Genomic DNA, 26,217 nt, shown 5'->3' on the forward strand with positions numbered 1-26,217 from the left:
ATGAAGGCTTTTATCTTTGTGATATCTTTTATTTGGTTCACGTTTTGTATGATAGGTTATTTTTTGTATGAAAGTTATGTTATTGATTGTTATTTCAATTTAAGGTGGATGAAGATTTGTTGACTTTTATTTTTTATTTTTTTAATTAACGATTTAGATTTATTCTCAAGGGAATATGCTTAGGATATGCTTATTCCTAATGCTTATAAATAGTTGTACTGTGTTACAAAGTTTGTTAGGTTGCATTAAATTTTAATAAATTTAAAAAATTAAATTCGTGCCACGTGGCTCCTGCCCACCAATTTCTTAGGGATTTGAGATCATCCCAATTCTAATAAGTTCATATTCTAATTAGATGGGGAAATTAATATATAAGCAAAATTTTATTCAGCAAAATGATTCATTTTACAATAAGATGTGTAATTCATTTTTTTTCTCAAATTAAATTAGATTCGTGCCAGATGACTACCTGCCCGCCCACCAATTTCCTAGGGATTTGAGATTATTCCAATTCGAATAAGTTCATATTCTAATTAGGTGAGGAAATTAATATACAAGAAAATTTTATTTAGCAAAATGGTCCATTTTACAATAAGATGTATAAATTTTTTTTCTCAAGTTAAAGTTGACCCATAACCTTTTTATACATGGTTAATCAAGAAAATGTTTGTATTAGTAAGACATTCTTCATGTTGCAATAGTTTTTTTTGTTATATTTAAAAAGTGTTCCATTATATCAACCACATTAATATTTTTAATGTGGTTGTACTAGTCTTACTTTCAACAATAATTGTCAATAGTGAGACTCTTTAATATTATATATTATTAGATTTCAACAATAATTATCAAATAGTGGGACTCTCTAATAATATAATATTATTAGATTGGTAAAGAGATAATATGAATGAGATATTTAAAAAACTAATAATGGATTTTATTTCATGAGAATATATAAAAAATTTAAATAAGTTTTAAAAAGATTAAAAAATTAAATTATTACTATTCAAAAGTTTTTTATTTTTATTTATTTTTATTTTATTTTAGGATAATAACTAGTTTTTAGTAATTTAAACATATTTTAGGATAATAACTAGTTTTTAGTAATTTAAACATAATATAAGTGTATTCTTTTTCTATCTTATAATACAAATTTATGATAGAAATCTTACACAAATTTTCATTGAGTGAGACAATTTTAACCTATTTAGAAGATTAAAAAAAAAATACAATCATGTATATCAACCACATTTACTAATACATTGCAACTATTTAACACATTAATATGATTGTGCACCTATTTTATATAACCTATCAACTTATATCAACCGCATCATATAATTAAACTAATAAATAAATAAATAAATAAATTTAATTTAAATTTAAATTTAAATTACTTTAAATATAATTTTTTATTTATTTAAGTGTATACAATTAACACAAATCATATTTGACGTAAAGACACCGAATTCACATCATATGTGATACGCTTAACCATTTTGTACATGAGTCAATTTTAAAACAAAATCCAAAATAAATAAAGTGTAGTTGTCGATGTTGAGTAAAAGTCAATAGTTTTCGGTCAATGATATCATGGCCAGTGGTTTTACATGTATTTAAACCAAGCATATTTGACGTTAGGACACCGATTTCACATCATATGTGACACGCTTAACCAGTTTGTACGAGTCAATTTTAAGAACAAAATCCAAAATAAATTGAGAGTGTAGCTGTCGATGTTGAGTAAAAGTCAATAATAGTTTGATGGTTTTCAGTCAATAATATCATGGCCTGTGGTTTTACCTGTATTTAAACAAAGCATATTTGACGTTAAGACACCGAATTCACATCATATATGATACGATTAACCATTTTGTACGAGAGTCAATTTTAAGAACAAAATGCAAAATAAATTGAGAGTGTAGTTGTCGATGTTGAGTAAAAGTCAATAATAGTTGATGGTTTTCGGTCAATAATATCAGGGCCGGTGGTTTTACATGTATTTAAAGTTTCTTAAAATGTTTGCGTATTTTTCATTGTAATAAGTTAAAAATGAGAGAAAAACATAGTTACTCGAGATTAAGGTATTTGGGGTAGACTTACTCTATTTAAATTAATGAATAGTTGTTTTTAAGCCATAAAATTATGGATTTAGATGGTTTGGTTTTTACGTAGTTGAAGCTTTCCGAGATAAATTATATGTTTTATGTATAATTATTTTTGTGTTTGGTTAAGTCACAAAGGAATTAGAGTAGTGTATGGACAACTCACTTAAAAATAATATGAAATTGTTAATGATATAGGGGCCAAGATCAAATTAGCAAGATCTTGGTTGTAATGAAGTTACATAAAGAGAGCATCTAGTGTGAACAACTAGTAAAGTTAAAAAATGGTAATTTAAGAGTTAGAATAGTAAAAATAAATTTAAAAAATTACTTTAAAGATGAACTTTTTTTTGTTTAAATTATATGTAAATGGACATACCACAGTCCTCAAGCATGCATAACCCTATTGGTAAAGTCTTGATGTAGACTTGACTGAGAGGGGAGAGGAGCATGCATGTTTTTCAGATTGGGTCAAAACAATTTCTCTAATTAATTGTAAAGGGGTATTATCACGTAAGTGAAAGAGCCAATATTGTTAGGTCAACCATGGTGGTTTTAGTAAAGTAAGATGGATGAGTGAACAAGGTACTTGAATAGGCCAGAGTGTTTGCATTTAAGTCAAAGAATGACTATTTCTAAGCCATAATATAATAGATCAATTGTTGGATAGTTTTTCCTTGGTTTCTGTTTTACAAGGTAATCATATGTGTGTTCGCATCTATGTAATCTTTTTAATATTTTCTTTTTGCATCAATTTATTTTTTTCGTTTTTTTAATCAAAATAAAGGCCAAAAAGGAGAAGTTACTACTTCTTGAAGAAAGTACTCTAGTATTTGGTCAAGCCCCAAATGGCTTGATAGAAGTACATGGACAACCAACTTGGAGATGACATGAGATGGTTAATTTAATATACTCATGTAGAGGAAAAAAACTATAGCCAAAGTAGATGGAAACAAAATCATGAAGTTGCTTAGAATGAAGTGGCATGAATAGAGACCTTCGTGTGAGGAATATGTTGAAATAGCAATAACCAAAAAAAGAAAAAATAATTTGGAGGTGGAAATTTGTGAACTACATGTAAATGGGAAAACGATTATAAGAGTTGGTAAATTCTCAGGGCGGGGCTAAACATAAGCGCACAAGATAGAGCACATGAAAGTTTTTTGAATTAGATCCAAAACATTCCCTCTTCAAATTTAAACATACCCCCTTCAAATTTAAAGTAGAGATATTTTGTTAATAATAAAATAATGTATATAAGATTGTTAGTTTAGTAGATTGATGTAGAGGAAAAAGAATAAAGCCAATATAGATGGAAACAAAATTAGGAAGTTAGTTGCAATGAAGTGGCATGAATAGAGCCCTTGGTGTGAGCAAGCTTTGGAAAAAAACAATAACCACAAAAATAAAAAATTATATTTGAGATGGAAATTTGTAAATATGTAAATGGGAAAACCACTAATGGTAGAATTAGATGATAAGGAACATAAAATCTTTTTGAATTAGATCTAAATGATTCCCTTCAAATTTAAATTTGGGATATCTTGTTATAATAAAATAATTTAAGAAGAAAAATAATTATAAAACCCCACACATATAAAATATGTACACATAATTTACTATATAAAACTGCAACCTCAAAAAACCCATTTAGTAATAAATCTATTATTATTTTTGACTTAAATGTAATCAAAACCACACATACGTTACCTACCAAATGACCTAGACCAACTAAAGCTTTTGCTCAACTCTAACACATTATAATAGAAAATGCCAAACTTTTTAAAAACATTAACTATATATAATAACTAGTAATTAACCAGGCTCAGTACCTCACGTCACCAATACCAAGTACTTCGAAACAACTATACTTTCACTGCAATGTACAAGTGCATAAAAACGCCCTAACACTTTCACTGACTCAATTTTACCGAATAAAATGCTCAAGAAATTCCACATTATGCGTATCGGTGGGAGACATTTCGCACTTTTCGCTTGCGGTGTCGCTTATTAAGTACTGCCTATTATTATTTGCAGCGTCGTCATGGGACAATGAAGGGATGGGAAGATATCTCACCGTAAATTCGGCTATAGTGACGATCATTAAGATTCCGTCAAACTCACTCCAAAAAGTCTTACTCCTTTCTTGCTCGCAGGTTCGAGACTCGATGTCGCTTTGTGTTCCGGGGTCTCCATTTCTTGTGCCGCGGAGGGCTGATGCAGTGATTTGATATTTGTACTTCCGTCGCCGGAATTGAGGAATCTGTCTTGGTCCGTTTCTGTGGCCGGCAGCTCTGAGAAACGGAAAGAAAAGTCTTCGTTAAGAGAAGTTTCCGGGATATGTGAGCACAGGTGATCGAAATTTTTCACTTTGTTGACCAGGGGAAGGATATAATTAGAGTTGAACTGCGTAAAGGCGGCTGGAATACTATAACTGGGCCAGACGATGGGCAACCATTGAGCGTTACCGACGACGGTAGCCTGGGTTCCGGAATTGAAACTATCCCAGGACAACGATCCTGGATGCACAAATTCCGCTTTAGATTGGCGGGATTGGGGCCCGATTCCAAGTTGGGGCCGAACCGATGCCCTGTGTCTCCAGCTGATGTAGAGCTGGCGAGGCTCCCGCGATCCCCTGTGAAACGAAACAAAGTCGCCGACCTTCAATTTCTTGTCTTTCACAAACGGACTCCACCCTTTGGTCAGCACGTAGCTCTGGCTGCTCTTCCAATATGAGTAACGGAAATGCCAGATTTTCCCCGTGTTGTCCTCGAAATCCAAGAGCGACCCCTTCTCGCTGGAATCTATTACCAAAGGGAAATATTTCTGAGCATGCAGCTTGGGAATAACAAGGCGATTCAGTTTGCCCACGTCACTGGGCGTGACGGCTTTGTCGAAAAGGTGCTCTCGAAGAAGACGCGCTATCGCATAATTTTCGTTTCCGTCGTCCGGCCACCTGGTTTCCGTCTCTCTCTTGCCGCACCCCTCCGACCCTGGCTCCTCGTTATTCGTACTGGCTGGCCAAGCAGCCGTCATCATGATCCTCTTGCTATTATGTTCAAATTCTTCATCATAACTGTGCTTTCGAAGCAAGTCGACGATTTCTTCGTTGGTGTTCTCCCTCATGAATCGGGCTTCCGGATTGCCGCCACGAGCCGAACTGGAATTGGTCATGGCGTCGCGACCCCGGAACTTGAGGGCCGCTCTGTCGTAAGCTATGGCAGCGTCTTCTTCCTTGTTGAACGTTCCCAAGCAAACGCGTTCGTGTTTCTCGTAAATCTGTGCACCCCATCGGCCATTGGGCTGCGCAACAACGCCCTTGTACTTAGACGATTGCAGCTTACCAGTTTCCTGCAACGACATTAATGAATATCTTCTCATAACCTCAAATCCGTGCGACTCTCCGGCAGACTCCAGTACTAAGTTTATTCCACCGCCCAGACTCTCCAGCCCTCGAACATTCTTTCCCTTCGATCTTGCTAAAACCCAGTACTTGAACTGATCTTCCTCCAACTCTAGCTGTCTTCCGTTCTCTGAGAAACCCATGATAGAAGGGGTGAATTCTTCAGTCACAGCGCTGCCCACTTCATTGTCTTGATTGTGTTCAGTGGAAGAGTCACCCTCCATTGCCTCTTTCATGGTCGGCTCTTCAACTTCATCCGAGGCAAGGGTAGATGGAGAAGTATTCTTCTTCCTGCAATTAATAGAACTCATTTCAGCGTCCATCGGACAGTACCCCAAGCTTAGAACCACACTGGGACAGTCCATCTCCGACTTCTTCAGAGTGGTTGGAGCAACAGACTTCTTGGCCCGACCATGCAAACCATCATAACGCACAGACCTGCGCAGACTTGAATCTCTACTTCAATATATAAATTAATTATGGGAACTCATGTGCTCACAAACCTAGCAGACATCAACAGCCAAAGACGCCACAGTTCTTGATGTGATGTTCATCTTATCTGTCGATTATCGATATATTATTATATTCTTTGAAAGACAATAATTGAGCATCAAATATTCTTTTGAAAGGTTGGCGATAATATCAAGGAATCTAAAAGGGCTCCGCCTCAGGTTGTTTCAGAGGATATTTTAGATAAACGGAATTGCGTTCAGAACATATATAAAACAGCGCGAGCACCTATAATACAGCACGCATATCCTAACAATGGGAGCAAAGCAAGATTCATATTTTTGACGAAGTTTCCGCTATCCGTTTGCTTGTATTATGTCCTATGACATCTCTCCACTGGTAAGAGCGTACACATACCTATCATGAGGAAACCCTGACAATCATATATAGCATATTATATATGCACCCCACTTGCACAACAGGATTTATCCAGACGAGATGTCCTGGCGCGAGTCGTGACTCCCCTGTTTCTTTCCACTCTCTCACTCAAGTTGGGAGTGGTGGGGACTACTCCTGTTCCCTGTTCCGCAGATTGAAGCTTCCGAATGTTATATTTGTTCATTGCATATAACCCTACTTGCACAGCAGGATTTATCGAGGCGGGACCCCCTGGCGCGTGAGTCGTGACTCCCCTGTTTCTTTCCACTCTCTCACTCAAGTTGGGAGTGGTGGGGACGACTCCTGTTCCCTGTTCCGCAGATGGAAGCTTCCGAATTTTATATTTGTTCATCCATTGCAATTGCTCCACTTAATAACATGCTATGCAATTTGATATTTTCTTTTCAAAAGTTACTTCACTAATTTTCTCATTTCTCATTTCCTGTTTTATTGAGTTTTCAGCCCTGCAAAGAAAAAGTGAAATTAGAAAATGAATTTTTTTCCAATTTCGTAGTTACTATCCATTTCCTTTACTCTTACTTCTATATGCACACAACTGTATAGAAATAACCAGGGTAGATAATCTCCTGGCTGGGGTTATATGATATGCCCATTTCTGATAGATTGTCTACAGTCGGTTCTGTTAGTTGTCTTGTTATTTCTAGTTTTATTTTTTGTGCTTTGGTCTTCTATTATCCGGTCATTTTATCAGGACTAAGGATGCCGGTTTCTAACATTGCAGATGCATCCGTTATCTTTTTGGTCTGTAGCTGTATTTCTATGTAGACAATGATGAATTGTGCGGGTTGATAATGAACTATGTAAACTTTAATATAATAACTAATCAAAGTTCCGTCGATTTTTTCCACTATCTATTTATTTCTATATGCACATAATTGTCTATTTTATGTTCAACTGCCGTTAACATCCTATGCTCACCACAAAATAACAAACTCATAGTATTCTATGTCCACGAAATAGCAAACCCAAATCAGAATTCTCAGAAACAAATCGAATTTCACCGAATTATACGATATTCGAAACAAATAGTCAAACATTCTTATTTTTTCCCGTGAATTTGAATCCCATCGTCGAACTTTATTGTTTATCGCTTGCCTTTCTTTCCTGTTATTGTTTGTCTGTATATTACCCAAGTGGCAATGGGTACCACAATTGCATTCTCTTGATTTAGAAGGTCGATCAAGTGACAAAGTGCGTGGTAATTGTTTAATAGATAGATATCTTTTTTGTATTTTTAAGAGTTGATTATATAATTTGAAGTGAGACTGTGTTCGGGTTATTACAATATATATAGTTTTAGTCCAAAAATGTTTATCTTATTTTTTAACATTTAAATTTTAAATTTTTCTTCACAATTTTCAAACAAAATTTGTACCATATATATATGTTTAATAAAAGAACACCAACATCACATTATTGGAATAAGTTGATTTGTCCCATTTCCAAATTTACGAACGAAGTCAATTAATTTGATGTTTAACAGTGACACTAAAATTCTATTATTATTATTATGTTGGTAAAACTATAATGATTAACGTTTAGGATAAACATTGCAGAGCGGACACGATACCGTTTGACATTCATTCAATCCACGGCACACATGAATCGGATTCTTTTCATATGTGCAAGTTGCAGGATCATGCCGTCTTATTCTATGTGATATATGTGACATTCACACACACTTTGAATAATGGTCCACATCGTCCATTTTGAATAAAACAAATTTTGCATGTCGAGTCTTCCACTTGCGATGCAGAAGAGCACTACTGAACAGGAAGGGCAGGGTCCACTGGAACAAGAACCGAACAAGGAACAGTTATGTCATAATAATCGGACGAAGAACCCTTCCGGGCTTTTCGTCTTTATTCCTCGCTCCACGTGAGACTGTTATGCATAAGTCATCACTGACTGTGATTTGTAGCAAAAATTATTCAATGCTGTTAGTATTCATAAATATCGAAGGCTATAGGTATCTCGTATTGGAGGATGGTAAAATACACACCTCTTTTTTATTGCAATTTTCATTTTGGGATAAAGAAGTAAAGATGTTAATATATTTTCGTTTATATTGTTAATATATTTTTATTTTTTTTTATAAATAAATGCAGTTGAGTAAGTTGAGTAAATTTTATGGGTGAATCTATTAATTTATAATAAGTATTAAAATATTTATTTTATAGGAAGTTTTAAGTTATTTTAATTTAAAATAAAGTCAGAATTAAATTAAAATTTATTTTAAATATTAATATTATTATTAATTATAAAAAATTGATATATATATATTATTAATTTGTAAATAGTTTTTGTAATAATATTATAGGTTAATATTATGAATTATCAATATTAGATGTCAAAAAATCATAATTCATTTATATGATATTTGTTCATATGATATTCTTTTAATTAATCAATTTAATTAATAAGACAAAATAGATATAACTACTTTACAACTAAATCTTAATCTTTGATTTATGAATATTATTATAAGTATTGTAAAATATTTTCTAGAGATTAGATGTTTATCATCTATCTAATTAAATTAAAAATTTAAAAATCTTTTTTCAAAATAAACACATTTATAACTATAATTCATAAATAATTTTTTTTATAATTTATAACTATAATTCATAAATGCCCACGGGGCTTTGGATTGACGGTGAATGGGTGCGCTGTTAAGGCACTCCTTGCGATAGGTCACCGGTTCAAATCCCCCGTGGGTACTTAGGTTAGTCTTAAACTAGAAAAAAAAAACTATAATCCATAAATAATTTTTTTTATAATTTATTTATGTATTATAAATATAATTATATATGTGAGAAATTAATAATTACAAAATTACTATCATCTAATAAAATGCGGTAAGTATATAAATTTAATTTCTAAAGAACATTATTCACATCACAAAAATAACATCATGGTTTGTGAAATAGATCGTGAGCATATGAACTTAATTTGTGAAGAAAAATAAATACATTGTTGCGTGCTTAAGTTCTCTATATTTCTTACAGGTGCGTGCTTAAGTTCTCTATATTTCTTACAGGTGGGAGACGACGCGTTCATCAATTTGTTATTATATGGTTGTGCTAATTTAATGGGGTCATCTATCTAGGGAGAGATAGACAGTATAATTAAAAGTGGTTGGAATTTGGGTAAATTTTTTGTAAATGCAGTGTTTGAATCATGTTTTTGATGGTGGCCATCTAAAAAACCTAAAATTTTAAAGTTTAACAACTATAACTTGAATTTACAAAAATCATTACCAAAATTTCTCGAAATATAATTAAAATTTCGTGGGCAATTCCTCCAGCTAATTAGACTATGGCTAGTTTAATTGGTGGAGTCGATCGTAGACATACTTCTTAATAATAAATGTGTGGAGTCACCCTAGACATACTTCTTAATAAATGTGGAATGTAACGTACAGATATTATTGGAACCTAATGTGGAGTCGACCCTAGACAAGTTTTTTAAAGCTGTAATATTGGAATTGTATATTTCTTTTTTTTAATCGAAAAATATATAAAATTGAAAAAGAAAACAAACACGGGGAGCATTGTCACATACTCGGACAAAAAAAAATAATTTAAAATTACAATTACCATGGATTGATATTGGTTCTGTGTGAAATACTACTTAATTTAATGTTCCGCACCAAACCACCGTATATAAGACCTCCGCATATAAAACCTAGGTTGAGCATCTTCACCCTTTTCCGTTGCCGGAAGTAGCAAATCGATGCAGCACTGGTCAGCGGCATTGCTGGCGTTACCAACAGTTAACATCTGGCCGAGGCATTTATTTCCGTCGGCCTGTTCACGTGAAGGGGGTGTGGTCCGGGTGTGCAAGGGTTCCCGCCTTAGGTTTTACTACCTCATTCAACGGTTAAGATGATCTGGTGTGGATCCAAGGGTTGCGCTGCCCCCTAGCATTACTCCCAGAGATTAACACTATATCACCGTTTTCGTCTCGGCTCTTCGAGATTTCTGCAAGGCTTGGCGACCCTGCTTCCATCCGCTCCACCTCGCATCGGCCAGAGGATCGATTGGAGTTCTCCTTCCGTCGAGCGACCATCTACACCGTCGAGCGACCATCCTGAGCATTATATACACCCATTGATGAATTTCTGGTAAGGCTACAGTGACTAAACATATGTGTTTTTTTTTAGGTTTTATCATTCTCAGCTTCTATCTGTATTTTTAAGATTTTCTCGTGAGGTGAACAGAACTAATGGTTATCTTACTGATTTGTTGTTTTGTGGGTGCAGCTGTCCCGCTTCCGAGTTCGATTCAGGAAGAGGAGGGTCTCTTTCAAGAGCTACGGTTAATCGGCTGTCCACCAGGTGCGTTCCTTCAATCATTCGTAAGGTAATTAATTCTGGGTTAATGTTTTCGTTTTGTTTTATACCTGATAGCAGAGGGTCTCCCTCGTGCCTGGCCATAGCCCAACCTTACCCTTACCATGGTTGGTCGCAGATGGTGACGGGAGGCTCACATATGACCCGCTCCCTCCTCTGTTTGCAAGATATGGGTTCCGGGTGGAACCCTAACGCTTCAAGTTTCTGAGTTGGAAGAGTTGTTTAACTATAAAGACCTGTAACGACCTATCTAAATAGTTGTAAATCTGAATTGGTATTCTGAATATGTATTTGGAAATGAATTCTGAAGCACAATGCTGTTGGTACAGTGGTTTGGACCCAAACCCCTTTTGTTTCTTATAATCAAAATGTTGCAGCCTTGCGGCCATTGCTTATTTTACCATTAAATCTCTGTCTTTATTCCCATGACTGGAGTGTTAGTTTAAAGAGTTATTATGGGTACTAACGACCCAGATATTGTGCATATCCGCAATAGTCACTCGCTGTTCACTAAACATATTGCATAGTCTTCTTTTAATTTGTAAAGGTTCATATATATATGTATTTGTTTGGCAAAACCCTCATTATGGTTTTAGTAAGAATATTTCATGGCTGCTTCATATGATTGATTTAAATAGTCTCGGTCATGTTTAGACCTTATGCTTTACCTTGTATAAGTGAGTAGACTGTTGTTTTCGCTCATGCCAAACAGGCCAAGATTGGTTCTTAGTTTCATAGCTCGTTTTATAGCTCTGTTTCTATTTTAAAGATTCCTTGGTTAATAGCTTGAATATTGCTCAGTTATTTCAAAGATTCCTTGGTTAATAGCTTTAATATAGCTATGCTTTTTTTTTGCGTGAGATTGTGGATTGCCGGAATATGCTATCGCACTTCAGATATTCACTACATGTTTACGTATTCTTTATTTACAATATTATTGAGGAAAGGTTCTGTACCACAGAAATTTACCCGGCTCTAAGGGTTTATGTTTTTTTTTTTAATTTCCAGTTTAACAACCTAACTCGGTTTTCTTAGCATGCAACTACAGTCTGTCTTATTCCTTCCTTGATCTTACTTGTATCCAGAACTCGCTACAAATTTTGGGAGTTTGCCATTGTTTTTTTTTTTATGTACTAGGCTCTGAGTTATTATTATTATCTCATTCCACTGCGTTTATACCTGTAAATTTCTTAGTTCTTGCAAAGATTCTCTTCTAGAATACTCAGGGAACAGTTTTACTGGTAACTCTAATTACAACCAGTTTTACAGTTTTCGTCCCTGTTTATTGACAGTGAGACTGTAATTTTTTGCAGCGCAGGGTTGTTCTCTACCCTGCACCGTTTCTTTATCCCTTGCCCTTTACAAGGTACAAGAATACAATTTTCTATGTTCAGTTATCTATCATTTACAGCCCTTCTAATGCAGCATTATTAAGTATTAATTATGTCTTTTCAAGGAAACAAATAACTCAGATAACTTGCAGATGTTCAAGGTTCTTTGTTTTACTTACCTGGTCGCTGCCAGCACTTAAATCCCTCAGTAGATCACCTGCAGAATTTGTGCATTTCTGTTTAACCGTCCATCCGTGAGACTCGTCCTTCAAGACCAAAGTCTCCCCCCTAGCTCTCTCTTTCCGGATCACTATCCTCAGCAAGGTTGCACTTCGTGCTCGACTATTTGGTCCTTACCAGACTTAGTCTTTCCATTTTTCTTTTCTTTTCTTTTTTTCTCTTTTTCTGCCTGTCCCTACAGCGCAGATTTTTGCCATCCCCCTTCCCTTTTCCCTGGAAGCCTTTCCAGTTAGGGAAGGTAGTTATATGCAGTTTCGATAACTGATTTCCTTTTCCAACTCCCTCTCGGAAGTCGCCAACACTATCATAAGTATTTCTTTATTAATATATTTTAATGCACATATAAAATAGAAAGGAATACTATTAAGGTTTTTTTTTTTAAACAGTCTTCCAATGTTATTCTTAATTCTGTCTTTTACCACAGTAAAATTTAAATATCTTCATTTTTCTGGGTGCAGCCTAGCAGACTGTTGGATCTGAACGAACCTCTTTGTACAGTTCTGCTGTTATGCCCTTTACTACCTCCCTTGACTCCACCACTGCGACTTCCTTTACTGTTTCCAATGGTTTTACTACCCCTTTTTTCATTCCATCTTCTATTTGAAGCGTCCCCTTTCTGTTTGTTCTGCTGATAACAGATTCTGGCCTTGCGGATAACTTCATCCATCGTCCTAGGATTGTCAAACTCAATCCTTTCTCGTATATACATGGGTAAACTACTAACAAATCTTTGCACCTTGGCTTTTTCTTCCTTAAGGTAGGGCACATGGCGAAGCAGGGAGGTAAAACAATTAATAAACTCGTCCATAGTTTGCTGTCCTAACCGCAAGTCGTGGAATTCCCTTGCCTTTTCATCATAAAAGCGCTCGGTTAGATATCTTTCTTTGAAGTACTTCTGAAACTTTTCCCACGTTATGGTTCGTTCACTTACCCCCTTGACGATCTTAACCTCTTCCCACCACAGGGTCGCTTTCCCTTGTAACTGAAAGATGGCCAATCGTGCCTTCAGGTTATGGTCATATTCATACAGCTGAAAATATTTGTTCATGTTAATTAGCCATGCTTCAGCCGCTTCCTCTTGTTCCCCGTCAAAGTGTGGGGGTTTAATTTTCCGAAATTCTCCCTGTAATTCCACCCTTTAACGTTTTGAGGTCTGCTGTTCGGATGCATTATCAGAATGATCCTCTCCCTCTTTTAATTTTTTAGGTTCTGTTTGATAATTTTGCTCTTATGTCATTCTCTGCTATTCTGCGCTGGGGTTGGCTAGTGGCGGGTTCTGCCTATCAGACAAAATCTTTAAAATTCTTTCTTGCTCCATCGTCAATCGTGCATTATCCTCTCGCAACCAGGCCATCTCATTTTTCAGTTCCTGGACCGTCTCTAATATGGCCAGGTTCGTGCTACGTGTATCCTCGCCAAGTTGTACCCACAGCTTTAGGTTGTTCCTAGGATTTGTTGCAGGTTCCTGACCTACTATCGATCTGTGCGGAGCACTGCTAGCTCTCTGCATACTTACTGTCACTGTCTAGTGTCTCGCTGTTTTTCTTCTCTTTTTTTTTTTTTTTTTGCCTTCGCCTAAAATGAAATCAGGAGAATATTTGGCATTATTAGTTATTTTGTACATTTTAGTGACTGCAAAAAAAATGTTGTGTTTACTACCACAAGTTTAACATGTTCAGACTTGTCCCAGAGGTTACAGTATGGAAACCTCTGCTCTGATACCAATTTGTCACATACCTGGACAATTTTTTTTTTAAAATTACAATTACCATGGATTGATATTGGTTCTGTGTGAAATACTACTCAATTTAATGTTCCGCACCAAACCACCGTATATAAGACCTCCGCATATAAAACCTAGGTTGATCATCTTCACCCTTTTCCGTTGCCGGAAGTAGCAAATCGATGCAGCACTGGTCAGCGGCATTGCTGGCGTTACCAACAGTTAACATCTGGCCGAGGCATTTATTTCCGCCGGCCTGTTCACGTGAAGGGGGTGTGGTCCGGGTGTGCAAGGGTTCCCGCCTTAGGTTTTACCGCCTCATTCAACGGTTAAGATGATCTGGTGTGGATCCAAGGGTTGCGCTGCCCCCTGGCATTACTCCCGGAGATTAACACTATATCACCGTTTTCTTCTCGGCTCTTCGAGATTTCTGCAAGGCTTGGCGACCCTGCTTCCATCCGCTTCACCTCGCAGCGGCCAGAGGATTGATTGGAGTTCTCCTTCCGCCGAGCGACCATCTACACCGCCGAGCGACCATCCTGATCATTATATACACCCATTGATGAATTTCTGGTAAGGCTACAGTGGCTAAACATATGTGTTTTTTTTTAGGTTTTATCGTTCTCGGCTTCTGTCTGTATTTTTAAGATTTTCCCCTGAGGTGAACAGAACTAATGGTTATCTTACTGATTTGTTGTTTTGTGGGTGCGGTTGTCCCACTTCCGAGTTCGATTCAGGAAGAGGAGGGTCTTTTTGAAGAGCTACGGTTAATCGGCTGTCCACCAGGTGCGTTCCTTCAATCATTCGTAAGGTACTTAATTCTGGGTTAATGTTTTCGTTTTTCTTTATACCTGACAGCAGAGGGTCTCCCTCGTGCCTGGCCATAGCCCAACCTTACCCTTACCATGGTTGGTCGCAGATGGCGACGGGAGGCTCACATCTGACCCGCTCCCTCCTCTGTTTGCAAGATATGGGTTCCGGGTGGAACCCTAATGCTTCAAGTTTCTGAGTTGGAAGAGTTGTTTAACTATAAATACCTGTAACAGCCTATCTAAATAGTTGTAAATCTGAATTGGTATTCTGAATATGTATTTGGAAATGAATTCCGAAGCACAATGTTGTTGGTTACAGTCGTTTGGACCCAAACCCCTTTTGTTTCTTATAATCAAAATGTTGCAGCCTTGCGGCCGTTGCTTATTTTACCATTAAATCTCTGCCTTTATTCCCATGACTGGAGTGTTAGTTTAAAGAGTTATTATGGGTACTAACGACCCAGATATTGTGCATATCCGCAATAGTCACTCGTTGTTCGCTAAACATATTGCATAGTCTTCTTTTAATTGGTAAAGGTTCATATATGTATGTATTTGTTTGGCAAAACCCTCATTATGGTTTTAGTAAGAATATTTCATGGCTGCTTCATATGATTGATTTAAATAGTCTCGGTCATGTTTCGACCTTATGCTTTACCTTGTATAAGTGAGTAGACTGTTGTTTTCGCTCATGCCAAACAGGCCAAGATTGGTTCTCAGTTTCATAGCTCGTTTTATAACTCTTTTTTTTTTTAAAGATTCCTTGGTTAATAGCTTGAATATTGCTCAGTTATTTCAAAGATTCCTTGGTTAATAGCTTAAATATAGCTCTGTTTTTTTTTTCGTGAGATTGTGGATTGTCGGAATATGCTATCGCACTTCAGATATTCACTACATGTTTACGTATTTTTTATTTACAATATTATTGAGGAATGGTTCTGTACCACAGAAATTTACCCAGCTCTAAGGGTTTATTTTTTTTTTAATTTCCAGTTTAACAACCTAATTCGGTTTTCTTAGCATGCAGCTACAGTCTGTCTTATTCCTTCCTTGATCTTACTTGTATCCAGAACTCGCTACAAATTTCGGGAGTTTGCCATCGTTTTTTTTTTTTTATGTACTAGGCTCTGAGTTATTATTATTGTCTCATTCCAGTGCATTTATACCTGCAAATTTCTTAGTTCTGGCAAAGATTCTCTTCTAGAATACTCAGGGAACAGTTTTACTGGTAACTGTAATTACAACCAGTTTTACAGTTTTTGTCCTTGTTTATTGACAGTGAGACTGTAAATTTTTGCAGTTCAGGGTTGTTCTCTGCCCTGCATCGTTTCTTTATCCCTTGCCCTTTACAGGGTGCAAGAATACAGTTTTCTATGTTCAGTTATCTATCATTTACAGCCCTTCTAATGCAGCATTATTAAGTAATAATTATGTCTTTTCAAGGAAATAAAAAACTCAGATAACTTGCAGATGTTCAAGGTTCTTTGTTTTACTTACCTGGTCGCTGCCAGCACTTAAATCCCTCAGTAGATCACCTGCAGAATCTGTGCATTTCTGTTTAACCGTCCATTCGTGAGACTTGTCCTTCAAGACCAAAGTCTCCCCCCTAGCTCTCTCTTGCCGGATCACTATCCTCAACAAGGTTGCACTTCGTGCTCGACTATCTGGTCCTTACCAGACTTAGTCTTTCCATTTTTCTTTTCTTTTTTTTTCTCTTTTTCTGCCTATCCCTACAGTGCAGATTTTTGCCATCCCCCTTCCCTTTTCCCTGGAAGCATTTCCAGTTAGGGAAGGTAGTTATATGTAGTTTCGATAACTAACTTCCTTTTCCAACTCCCTCTCGGAAGTCGCCAACACTATCATAAGTATTTCTTTATTAATATATTTTAATGCACATATAAAATAGAAAGGAATACTATTAAGGTTTTTTTTTTTTTAAACAGTCTTCTAATGTTATTCTTAATTCTATATTTTACCACAGTAAAATTTAAATATCTACATTTTTTCAGGGTCATCACAAGCATATATCGCTTCGATGTTCAAAATATATCACATTTTTTAATAAATGTTTCAAGAAATTTAACAAATTCCTTTCTCGCTTCATTGATGAGCAGCTTTTATTAAAAAATAACATATTTATTGTATAGGTCACTGAAATATGGTTCACGTGATCAGGGAGATAATTTTGTTTTTCTCCCTCCGAGATTTAAATTTGAAGTGTAAATAAAATTTTAATTGTAAATTAAAAATAATCATTTTTTTTCAGCATGAAAAAAGCGTTATATTCCATCTAAAATCGGTTATATTGGCTTCATACTAAGCTGCTTTCAATACAACATCGATATCAATAATAACACGTCTAGACCCATATGTTACAGTCATACATATAACTAGTCCATGTACATAGAGCCTAGGTATATGTAATTTAGAAGATAACAGAAAGATCTAATCATTCCAGAAAACATCATGCAACGCTCATAATAGGTAAAAAGTATGGAATTTAGAAATAGTGTAAATAGTACTAGTAGACAAAAATAGCTAGAGAAGGCCCATCTGATAATCAAAAATGAAATAAGTCAGGCTGAGAAGTTTTACCCTGGCAGTGGGAGCACCCCGACCTCCATGCATGTGTCTCCCAACTTGATCTCAATTTGTAAACCATCCAGGTTACCTAATAAGCCTTTCTTGGAGAGAGTGTCCACAACATGATTGAACTCCCTACTAATATGTTGAATTGAAGAGAGATGTTGTGAATTTTAAAGATTTGTAATTTGTTGTAACTAACCTTGTAGTGTGGGCTTCAATATTGTAGCGTGGCCATGGACACAATCAATGATGATCTTGGAATCTCCGAAAATGTGGATAGAAAGAATCTTCAGGAAATTAGTGAACGAGAGTATGCCCCATAATGCCATGGCCTCTGCCTTTGTATTAGCGCCTATACCTGCACTCCAGTGAACATGATATACTTGCTCGGGTGAAAATTGGATCAAGAACCCACATCAACATCTGCTGCTTTGTGATGCACTGTCAAAAAACTCTGCAGGGTATATGATCTCTAGGCATGTTAGTGATTTTTTGGATTTTTTTATTGTCCATGCCAATTTGTAGCCTAGAAGAGAGTATGATTCTGATTCTCTCCATCACAAATGCATTGTTTTCTCTATAGTTATTGAAGATAATGTTATTTCCCCACCTCCAGATCTCCCAAAAGAAAATAGGAGGAATGTAGCGCCAGGTGACATTCTACTGACTCCACGATTCAAAGTAGTCAGAAATGCAAGTGAACTGTGGGAGTTCAAAACCAAAAATGGCAGCCATATTTTTCTAGATTTTAGAAGCAACAAGGAATGTAATGAACAGGTTTAAATTATTTCTTTTGCATTCATGCAAAGAATGCATATCTCATGACCAGATTTTCTCTAGGTTTTCCCAGGTCAAATTTTTATTTCCCCAAACTACCTAGAGAAAAAGAGTGATTTTAGAAGAAATGTAGGAATTCCAGAATTTAAAAACCAGCATACCTTAGGATATATGGCATCCCAACAGCAGAGAAGGTGATATGTATCTGTCACCATAATGTTGGCGCCCTTCATTTTGGCCCTCCATACAATTGAATCTCTCTTCGCATCTCTGCAGATTCGGGCCAGTTGTAGTTGTGTGCGTAGCTTTTCCCATTCCTTTTCATTCTGTCCAATAAGTCCCAGCTCCACAGATCATTTCCAAATGGGACCTTTGTTATGCCAAGTCGAAATGACTTGTTGCCCGAAGTAAATGCCTTTGTTGTTTAGTCCATGAAAGAGAGGATCCGTGATATTGTCGAGATCATCAAGACCCAAGATGTAATCTTATCCAATAGCAATGTGGTGACCAAAAGTTCCATTCTGCCTGCTATCGATCGCATCAAAGTTCCATTATGTCTCCTACTTATCTTGAAGTCCATCGGTGTAAAGGTTTGACTACTTACCAGCGTTTGTTCAGATTGGTGTACATCCGCTGAAGGAGATAATTTGTAGTCCATTTTCACCAGGCACGTGCCAGAAAAGTCAAACTAATATTGCAATCGCATGCACACAACGACTCTTTTTCTTGGACACCGGGTGAAACGACACTCTTAGAGTCTCTGTGGAGTTATGTAAAATGGATGTGACTCAAACACTGTCCACGCCTCGAATCTTTGCGGATTCATGCAGATAAGATGGGATCCAAACAGAAGAGTGGCTATATTTCGCCCCTCTGCAATAAATCTGTTTGAATTTCATTACTCACATATTTTATATATCACACCATCCACTGGGATACACCTTTGCTGCTTTAGCTTCTTGTCTGTACTAAGTCTGATTTCATATATATATAACCATCCTGGGGGGACACATTTCGAGGGGACACATTTTGGAGCAGTCTTCTACGTAGTATGCGCATCATATTGAGATCACCAAAGATGGTAGACATGTATCGGTCCAGGCCTATGTATATCCCGCTTAAAGCTTTAGGGGAAAACCCTATTCAAAACGTTCCCCGGGCTTGTCATTGCTTGCTTGGCTTTCCAATAGACCAAATCGAGTTGAGTAGCCGGCGGCTACTGAACAGCCCGGGTAATGATAATCCCGAGGCAGAGGTCATGGTACTGTCTTTCGGGACGTCATCTACACAGAGGAATTTAGAAAAAAATCACAAAAATAAATAAAGGGAGGATTACAAAAACATCCCCATCGCGTACATGGTATACAACACAAAAGTTTTACTAGCGTTGTCGCGAGATGGTTCAAGAATGTTTCAAATATATTGAAGCTAAATTTTATGTTTGAATTTTACATTACAATAGTTGAGGTGACAAGTTTTTTAAAGTTGTAATATTGGAATTGTATATTGCTTTTTTTAATGGAAAAATATATAAAATTGAAAAAGAAAACAAACACAAAGAGCATATATCGCTTCGATGTTCATAATATATCACATTTTTAATAAATGTTTCAAGAAATTTAACAAATTCCTTGTGACATGCCCTTTTCCTGGTTCAGTGATGAACAACTTTTATTAAAAAATAACATATTTATTGTATAGGTCAGTGAAATATGGTTCACATCATCAGGTAGATAATTTTGTTTTTCTTCCCTCCGAGATTTAAATTTTAAGGGTAAATAAAGTTTTATTATTATTATTTTAATCGTAAATTAAAAACAACCATTTTTTAAGTGTGAAAAAATCGTTATATTCAATCTCAAAAAAGTTACATTTGCTTCATAGGAAGCTTCTAATATAGCATCAATATCAGTAATAACAGGGGGAGACTCATATGCTACAGTCATGCATATAACTAGTCCATGTACATAGACCCTGGGTATAGATAATTTAGAAGATAACAGAAAGATCTAATGATTCCTGAAAACATCATGACTGGCTGATAATAGGCAAAAAGTATGGAATTCAGAAATAGAGCAGATAGTACTATTAGACAAAAATAGTCAGAGAAGGCCCATCTGATAATCAAAAAAGAAATAAGTCAGGGTGAGAAGTTTTATCCTGGCAGTGGCAGCACCCCGGCCTCCATGCATGTGTCTCCCATCTTGATCTCAATGTGTAAACCATCCAGGTTGTCTAGTAAGCCTTTCTTTGAGAGACTGTCTGCAGCATGATTGAACTCCCTACCAATATGTTGATTCGAAGAGAGATGTTGTGAATTCCATAGAGTTGTAATTTGTTGTAACCAACCTTGTAGTGTGGAATTTCATATTGTAGCGTGGCCATGGAATGATGGTCTTGGAATCTCCGAAAATGTGGATAGAAGGAATATTTAGGAAATTAGTGAACTAGAGTTGTTATAGATCCATTTGGGCACATCACTCCCATCATCCAGATCGGTGTTTTAGGGCTCATCAAACCTTAATTTTAGTTGTTACATGCCCTAAACAAGTCACCCTTTTGAATGCCTCCTTCCCATACAGTTTCATGGCCTAAAGACATCCTGAAATGACCTCTAGAGGGACCATCACAGATAGGCCCATGTAAGGGTGCGCTGGAGAGCAATTAAGTCCATGCCAGGGTGCTCTACAGAGCACTTAGGCCTTCCTTCACCTGAGCTGAGAGAGATTGAGTGAAATTCACATAGGGTTTGGGGAATATTCTTATCTCTTGGAGTCATCTAGAAGTTTCCCTCACTTATCAACTCATATGAGCTCGAAAATGGATGAGGAATGAATTAAGATGCATCCTATCCTCTCATCCCTTCCTCCATGGAACTAATTCTAATTATGGAAGGTCATTCAATACCCCCATTTATGACATAACCTTCTTCATATTCCTATAAATTGAACACTCATCTAATTGATCAAAGGCTGGACTATGTTGAATTGTAAGGAGATAATGTTGCTATGAGAATTGGCTTTGAAGCAAGTATTGTAATGCTACAAGTTTGTCATGCTTTTGATGTGATGTGGATGGGATCAAAGCTGGAGGAATGACTTTGAATTAGACACGATGGTTGTAAATCCTTCTTCTATTAAATAAATTATTTGAACCTTTTTCCCATATGTTTGTATTGTTATATGATGCTTATATGTGTGAAATGTATCTAATTCCATTCACTTGTATTCAATAGATCTTTTGCTTTGATCTGTTCTTTGTCTTCTGTTGGTGTTTATAGGTACTTCTCAAGCGTGTTAAGTACGGGAAGGAGTGACAGGATCAATACAAAGGAGACAAGAGGAAAGTGGAACTACAAGTAGATCTTCTCATCTTCTTTGTCTTATCTATTGCTTATAGGAAAAGGCTAAAGTGCTTTAAACTATTGTTCTAGATATGACTGCTTATCTAGGGGACTAGTATTTATCCGTAGATACCAAATTCTCCCAAACAAATTGGCAACCATTCTCCAAAACAAATTCTCGTTAAAAAATGAAACCAAGGATATGAAGACAGTTCCTTGTCTTATGTCAACCTCATTAAAAAATGAAAGAAAGGGCATGAGGATAGTTCTTTTACTGCGTCAACCTCGTTAAAAAATTAAACAGGCCCATGAGGATAATTCCTTGTCTTGTGTCAACCTCGTTAAAAAAAGAAACAAGGAATACGAGGATAGTTCCTTGTCTTGTATCAACCTCGTTAAAAAATGAAACCAAGGATATGAGGATAGTTCCTTGTCTTGAGTCAACATCATTAAAAAATGAAACCAATGATACAAGGACAGTTCCTTGTCTTATGTCAACCTCGTTAAAAAATGAAACAAGGAATATGAGGATAGTTCTTTTACCATGTCAACCTCATTAAAAAATGAAACGGATCCCACGAGCGTAGTTCCTTGTCTTGTGTCAAGCTCGTTAAAAAATGAAACAAGAAAGATGAGGATAGTTCCTTGTCTTGTGTCAACCTCATTAAAAAACGAAACCAAGAATATGAGCATAGTTCCTTGTCTTGTGTCAAGCTCGTTAAAAAATGAAACAAGGAGTGTGAGCATAGTTCCTTGTCTTGTGTCAAGCTCGTTAAAAAATGAAACAAGGAATCTAAGCAGAGTTCCTTGTCTTGTGTCAAGCTCATTAAAAAATGAAACAAGGTCCCCTGGAGCAAAGTTCCAATTTGAGTCTTTGATTAGATCTCGTAAAATCCCAATCGAATCTTTCACTTGATCTCGTAAACGAACCTTCATTCCATCCACCTAATAGACACGAGTAGTCTACTTGGGTGAATGTAATGAAGCCTGGTGGGCATGCACCTAGTGGTAAAGTTAAGTTTTCTTGTAGGTTATGTGAAGGGAATCACCCCATTCACCTTTGTCCCTATCTGGACGAAGCCAAAAAGGTATTGGATAATCGTCTTGCTTCACCGCAACAACTTCCATCTAGTTACAGGAGACTCTCCTTTTCATCATGTTGGGGGCATGTAAACCAATCTCAAGCATAGTTCTTTGTTTCAAGCTTGTGTAAAAATGAAACTGAATTCAAGCATAGTTCTTCATTTTAAGCTTGTGTAAAAATGAAATTGAATCCAAGCATAGTTTTTCATTTCAAGCTTGTGTAAACATGAAACTAAATCCAAACATAGTTCTCTATGGTTCAAGCTTGTCTAAAAATGAACCCATTTCCATTTTAACCCTCGTGATTTCCATTCTATCAGCCTCTTCTGCCAGATGAGCCTTGGTTTTTCTCCTTCCATCATCGCTATCTGCTTGCCCGATCATACATTTTCACTTAGTTGTTTTACACTTTTTGAGGAATAGTTGCAATGAGTGGTCTTATTAGCCAGCCTCTTCACATAAATCAACATGTTTTGAGAAGTTCCAACATCACCGGAACTAGTTTCTATCCTAAACACCACTCATTCCTCAAAGCGATATCCTCTTTAAGCTCTTTTCAGACTCTTGAAATATGAAAATATTGCTTAGCGCTTTTCCTTTTCAGCTCGTTAATGGATTGGAAATGACATCTACTCAGTATAATTTTAACCCTTTTTCAGGCTGAGATAAATGAACTACAAAAAAGAAATACATTGACCAAACATGGTCAATAGGTTCTCTCTCATATTGTTTTATGCTTTTTTGGACTTGAGAGACAAATTTACGAAAAATTACTTGTGGAGTTTTCTTTTTGTCCCTTTTCAAACTTTCTAAACATGAAAAGGACCGAGCTATCTTTGTCGTTAAAATCGTTAAAACATCAAATAGCGACAAACTTGTCCATCTAGACAAGAATGAGTTTCACCTTCGCTAGACTCGTTAAAACATCACATAGCAATGGATTCAACCGAAGGGTGGAATTATACAACAACCACATGTTATCCTCCTCAAGCTTGATAAAAATAAAGAGGTACTGGTCAGAAATGACTGGGGAAAATGGGAAAAAGTGGAAAACCACTTTATGGTAGCACGTCGCTCTTGAACATGACACTTTCACTCCATCACTATGACTATTTGGGTTTGGTTATCAACTTGATGGTTATCATACCATCCATCAATTTATTTTAGGTCAATGATACCAATTCATTTTAGTGCTGCCGACATGTTCAAGAGAAGTCATCCAATTAAAATTCATCCTTTACAATACCATAAACCTTCATTTTCATGACCACCATTACTGAAACTTGTGTCACGAGTCAAATTCCATCTCCAAAATCACTACACTCGTTTCGTGTCGTTGATGTGGGATACATCAAGGCTCTCCTGTGACGAGTCGCTTCTTGTCGACATTAGCACATTATCTAAGAAGTTGACTTAGGAACACCCTTCTAGTATCTTGAGGCTTGCATAAATCAATGGTAGGTTTCTTTCTTCTGTCGATAGGTTGACATTAATGGCCTTCGACCGAAAGACTTTGTATGGTATTTGATATCAAATCATCCATTCACACCATGTAGAATGCACTTCAGTACCTTGAGGATCATTATCACTATTGGTGATTTCTCTCATATCTGTTAACATCTTACATCATTCGTTGGTAATCAGATGGTGTCTTACCATGTTTGACTTCAGATCATATATTCACATGGTTAGAATTGTACTTGAGCGAACGATTGAATGAGATACAAGACCCCGGACCTAGTTTCATCCATCCGGGTTGCAATTTCAGGAGTACTAAATCATGTGTACAATGGCTTTACATTGATAGTCATTTCGATCATGGGTCTATATCTGTAGATGACTGTCTATGTACATGTCATGAAAGTTCATATGCTGAGCATGGGTATGCCTTCCCTCAGCAATTCATGTAAAAAGAAAATATCTTTATATATGTATTGTAATTGATGCAGGTCACATTCCACTTTGAAACCTCCTCATCACATCGTAAAGCATGTCATTCAACATTTTCATTTTTCGACTTCATGCTTTAGGGGGTAGTTGTTACAGATCCATTTGGGCACATCACTCACTCCCACCATCTAGATCAGTGTTTTAGGGCTCATCAAACCCTACTTTCAGTTGTTTCATGCCCTAAACAAGTCACTCTTTTGAATGCCTCCTTCCCAGACAGTTTCATGACCTGAAGACATCCTAAAATGACCTCTAGAGAGACTAGCATAGTTATGCCCATGTAAGGGTGTGCTGCAGAGCAGTTAAATCCATGCCACGGTGCTTTGTAGAGCACTTAGACCTTCATTCACCTGCATTGGGCGAGATTGAGCAAAATTCACATAGGATTTGGGAAATATTCTTATCTCTTGGAGTAACATAGAAGTTTCCCTCACTTATCAACTCCTATGAGCTCGAAAATGGATGAGGAATGAGTCAAGATGCATCCTATCCTCTCATCCCTTCCTCCATGGAACTAATTCTAAGTATGGAAGGACATTCAATACCCCCATTTATGACATAACTGCCTTCATCTTCCTATAAATTGAACACTCATATAAGTGATTAGAGGCTGGACTATGTTGAATTGTAGGGAGATAATGTTGCTATGAGAATTGGTTTTGAGGTAAGTATTGTAATCCTACAAGTTTGTCATGCTTTTGATGTGATGTGGATGGGATCCAAGCTAGAGGAATGACTTTGAATCAGACACGATGGTTGTAATTCCTTGTTCTATTCAATAAAGTATTTGAACCTTTTTCCCATATGTTTGTATTGTTATATGATGTTTATATGTGTGAAATGTATCTGATTCCATTCACTTGTATTCAATAGATCTTTTTCTTTGATCGGTTCTTTGTCTTTTGTTGGTGTTTACAGGTACTTCTCAAGTGTGTTAAGTACGGGAAGGAGCGACAGGATCGATACAAAAGAGACAAGAGGAAAGCAGAACTACAAGTAGGTCTTATCATCTTCTTTGTCTTATCTATTGCTTATACGAAAATGCTAAAGTTCTTTAAACTGTTGTTCTAGATATGGCTACTTATCTAGGGAATTAGTATTTATCCGTAGATACCGAATTCTCCAAAACAAGAGTAGGCCCCATAATGTCATGGCCTCTTCCTTTATATGAGTGCCTATACTTGCACCCCAGTGAACATGATATGCCTTCTCGGGTGAAAATTGGATCAAGAACCCACATCCACATCTGCTGGTTTGTGATGCACCATCAAAAAACCCTGCAGGGTATATGATCTCTGCGCATGATAGTGATTTTTGGATTTTTATTGTCCATGCCAATTTGTAGTCCAGAAGAGAGTGTGATTCTAATTCTCTCTATCACCAATGCACTATTTTCTACGTAGTTATTGAAGATAATATTATTTCTCCACCTCCAAATCTCACAAAAGAAAATAGGAGGAATGTAGTGCCAGGTGACATTTCGCTGACCTCACCATTCAAGGTAGTCAAAAATGCAGATGAACCATGGGAGTTGGAAACCAAAAATGGTAGCCATATTTTTCCAAATTTTAGAAGCAACAAGGAACGTAATGAACAGGTGTAGA

The 26,217-nt window shown here is 36.5% G+C and overlaps 1 protein-coding gene across 1 annotated transcript; it reads right to left on the reverse strand.

Annotated features, from left to right (window-relative positions):
• Positions 1-3,945: 3,945 nt before the first annotated feature.
• LOC149150617 (uncharacterized) lies at positions 3,946-5,932 on the reverse strand. Its single transcript, XM_089441410.1, has one exon. It carries the CDS (start codon positions 5,868-5,870, stop codon positions 4,206-4,208), a length of 1,665 nt encoding a protein of 554 aa, XP_089297536.1. The 5' UTR covers positions 5,871-5,932; the 3' UTR covers positions 3,946-4,205.
• Positions 5,933-26,217: the final 20,285 nt, after the last annotated feature.

This window comes from Pinus tabuliformis, chromosome 9, assembly GCF_031772625.1.
Source record: "Pinus tabuliformis cultivar Carrire ecotype Pingquan chromosome 9, CPIR1, whole genome shotgun sequence".
Lineage (NCBI taxonomy): Eukaryota > Viridiplantae > Streptophyta > Pinopsida > Pinales > Pinaceae > Pinus > Pinus tabuliformis.

Coding starts and splice junctions, on each gene's coding strand:
- LOC149150617 (XM_089441410.1), bottom strand. CDS start 5,870: ATGGACTGTCCCAGTGTGGTTCTAAGCTTGGGGTACTGTCCGATGGAC.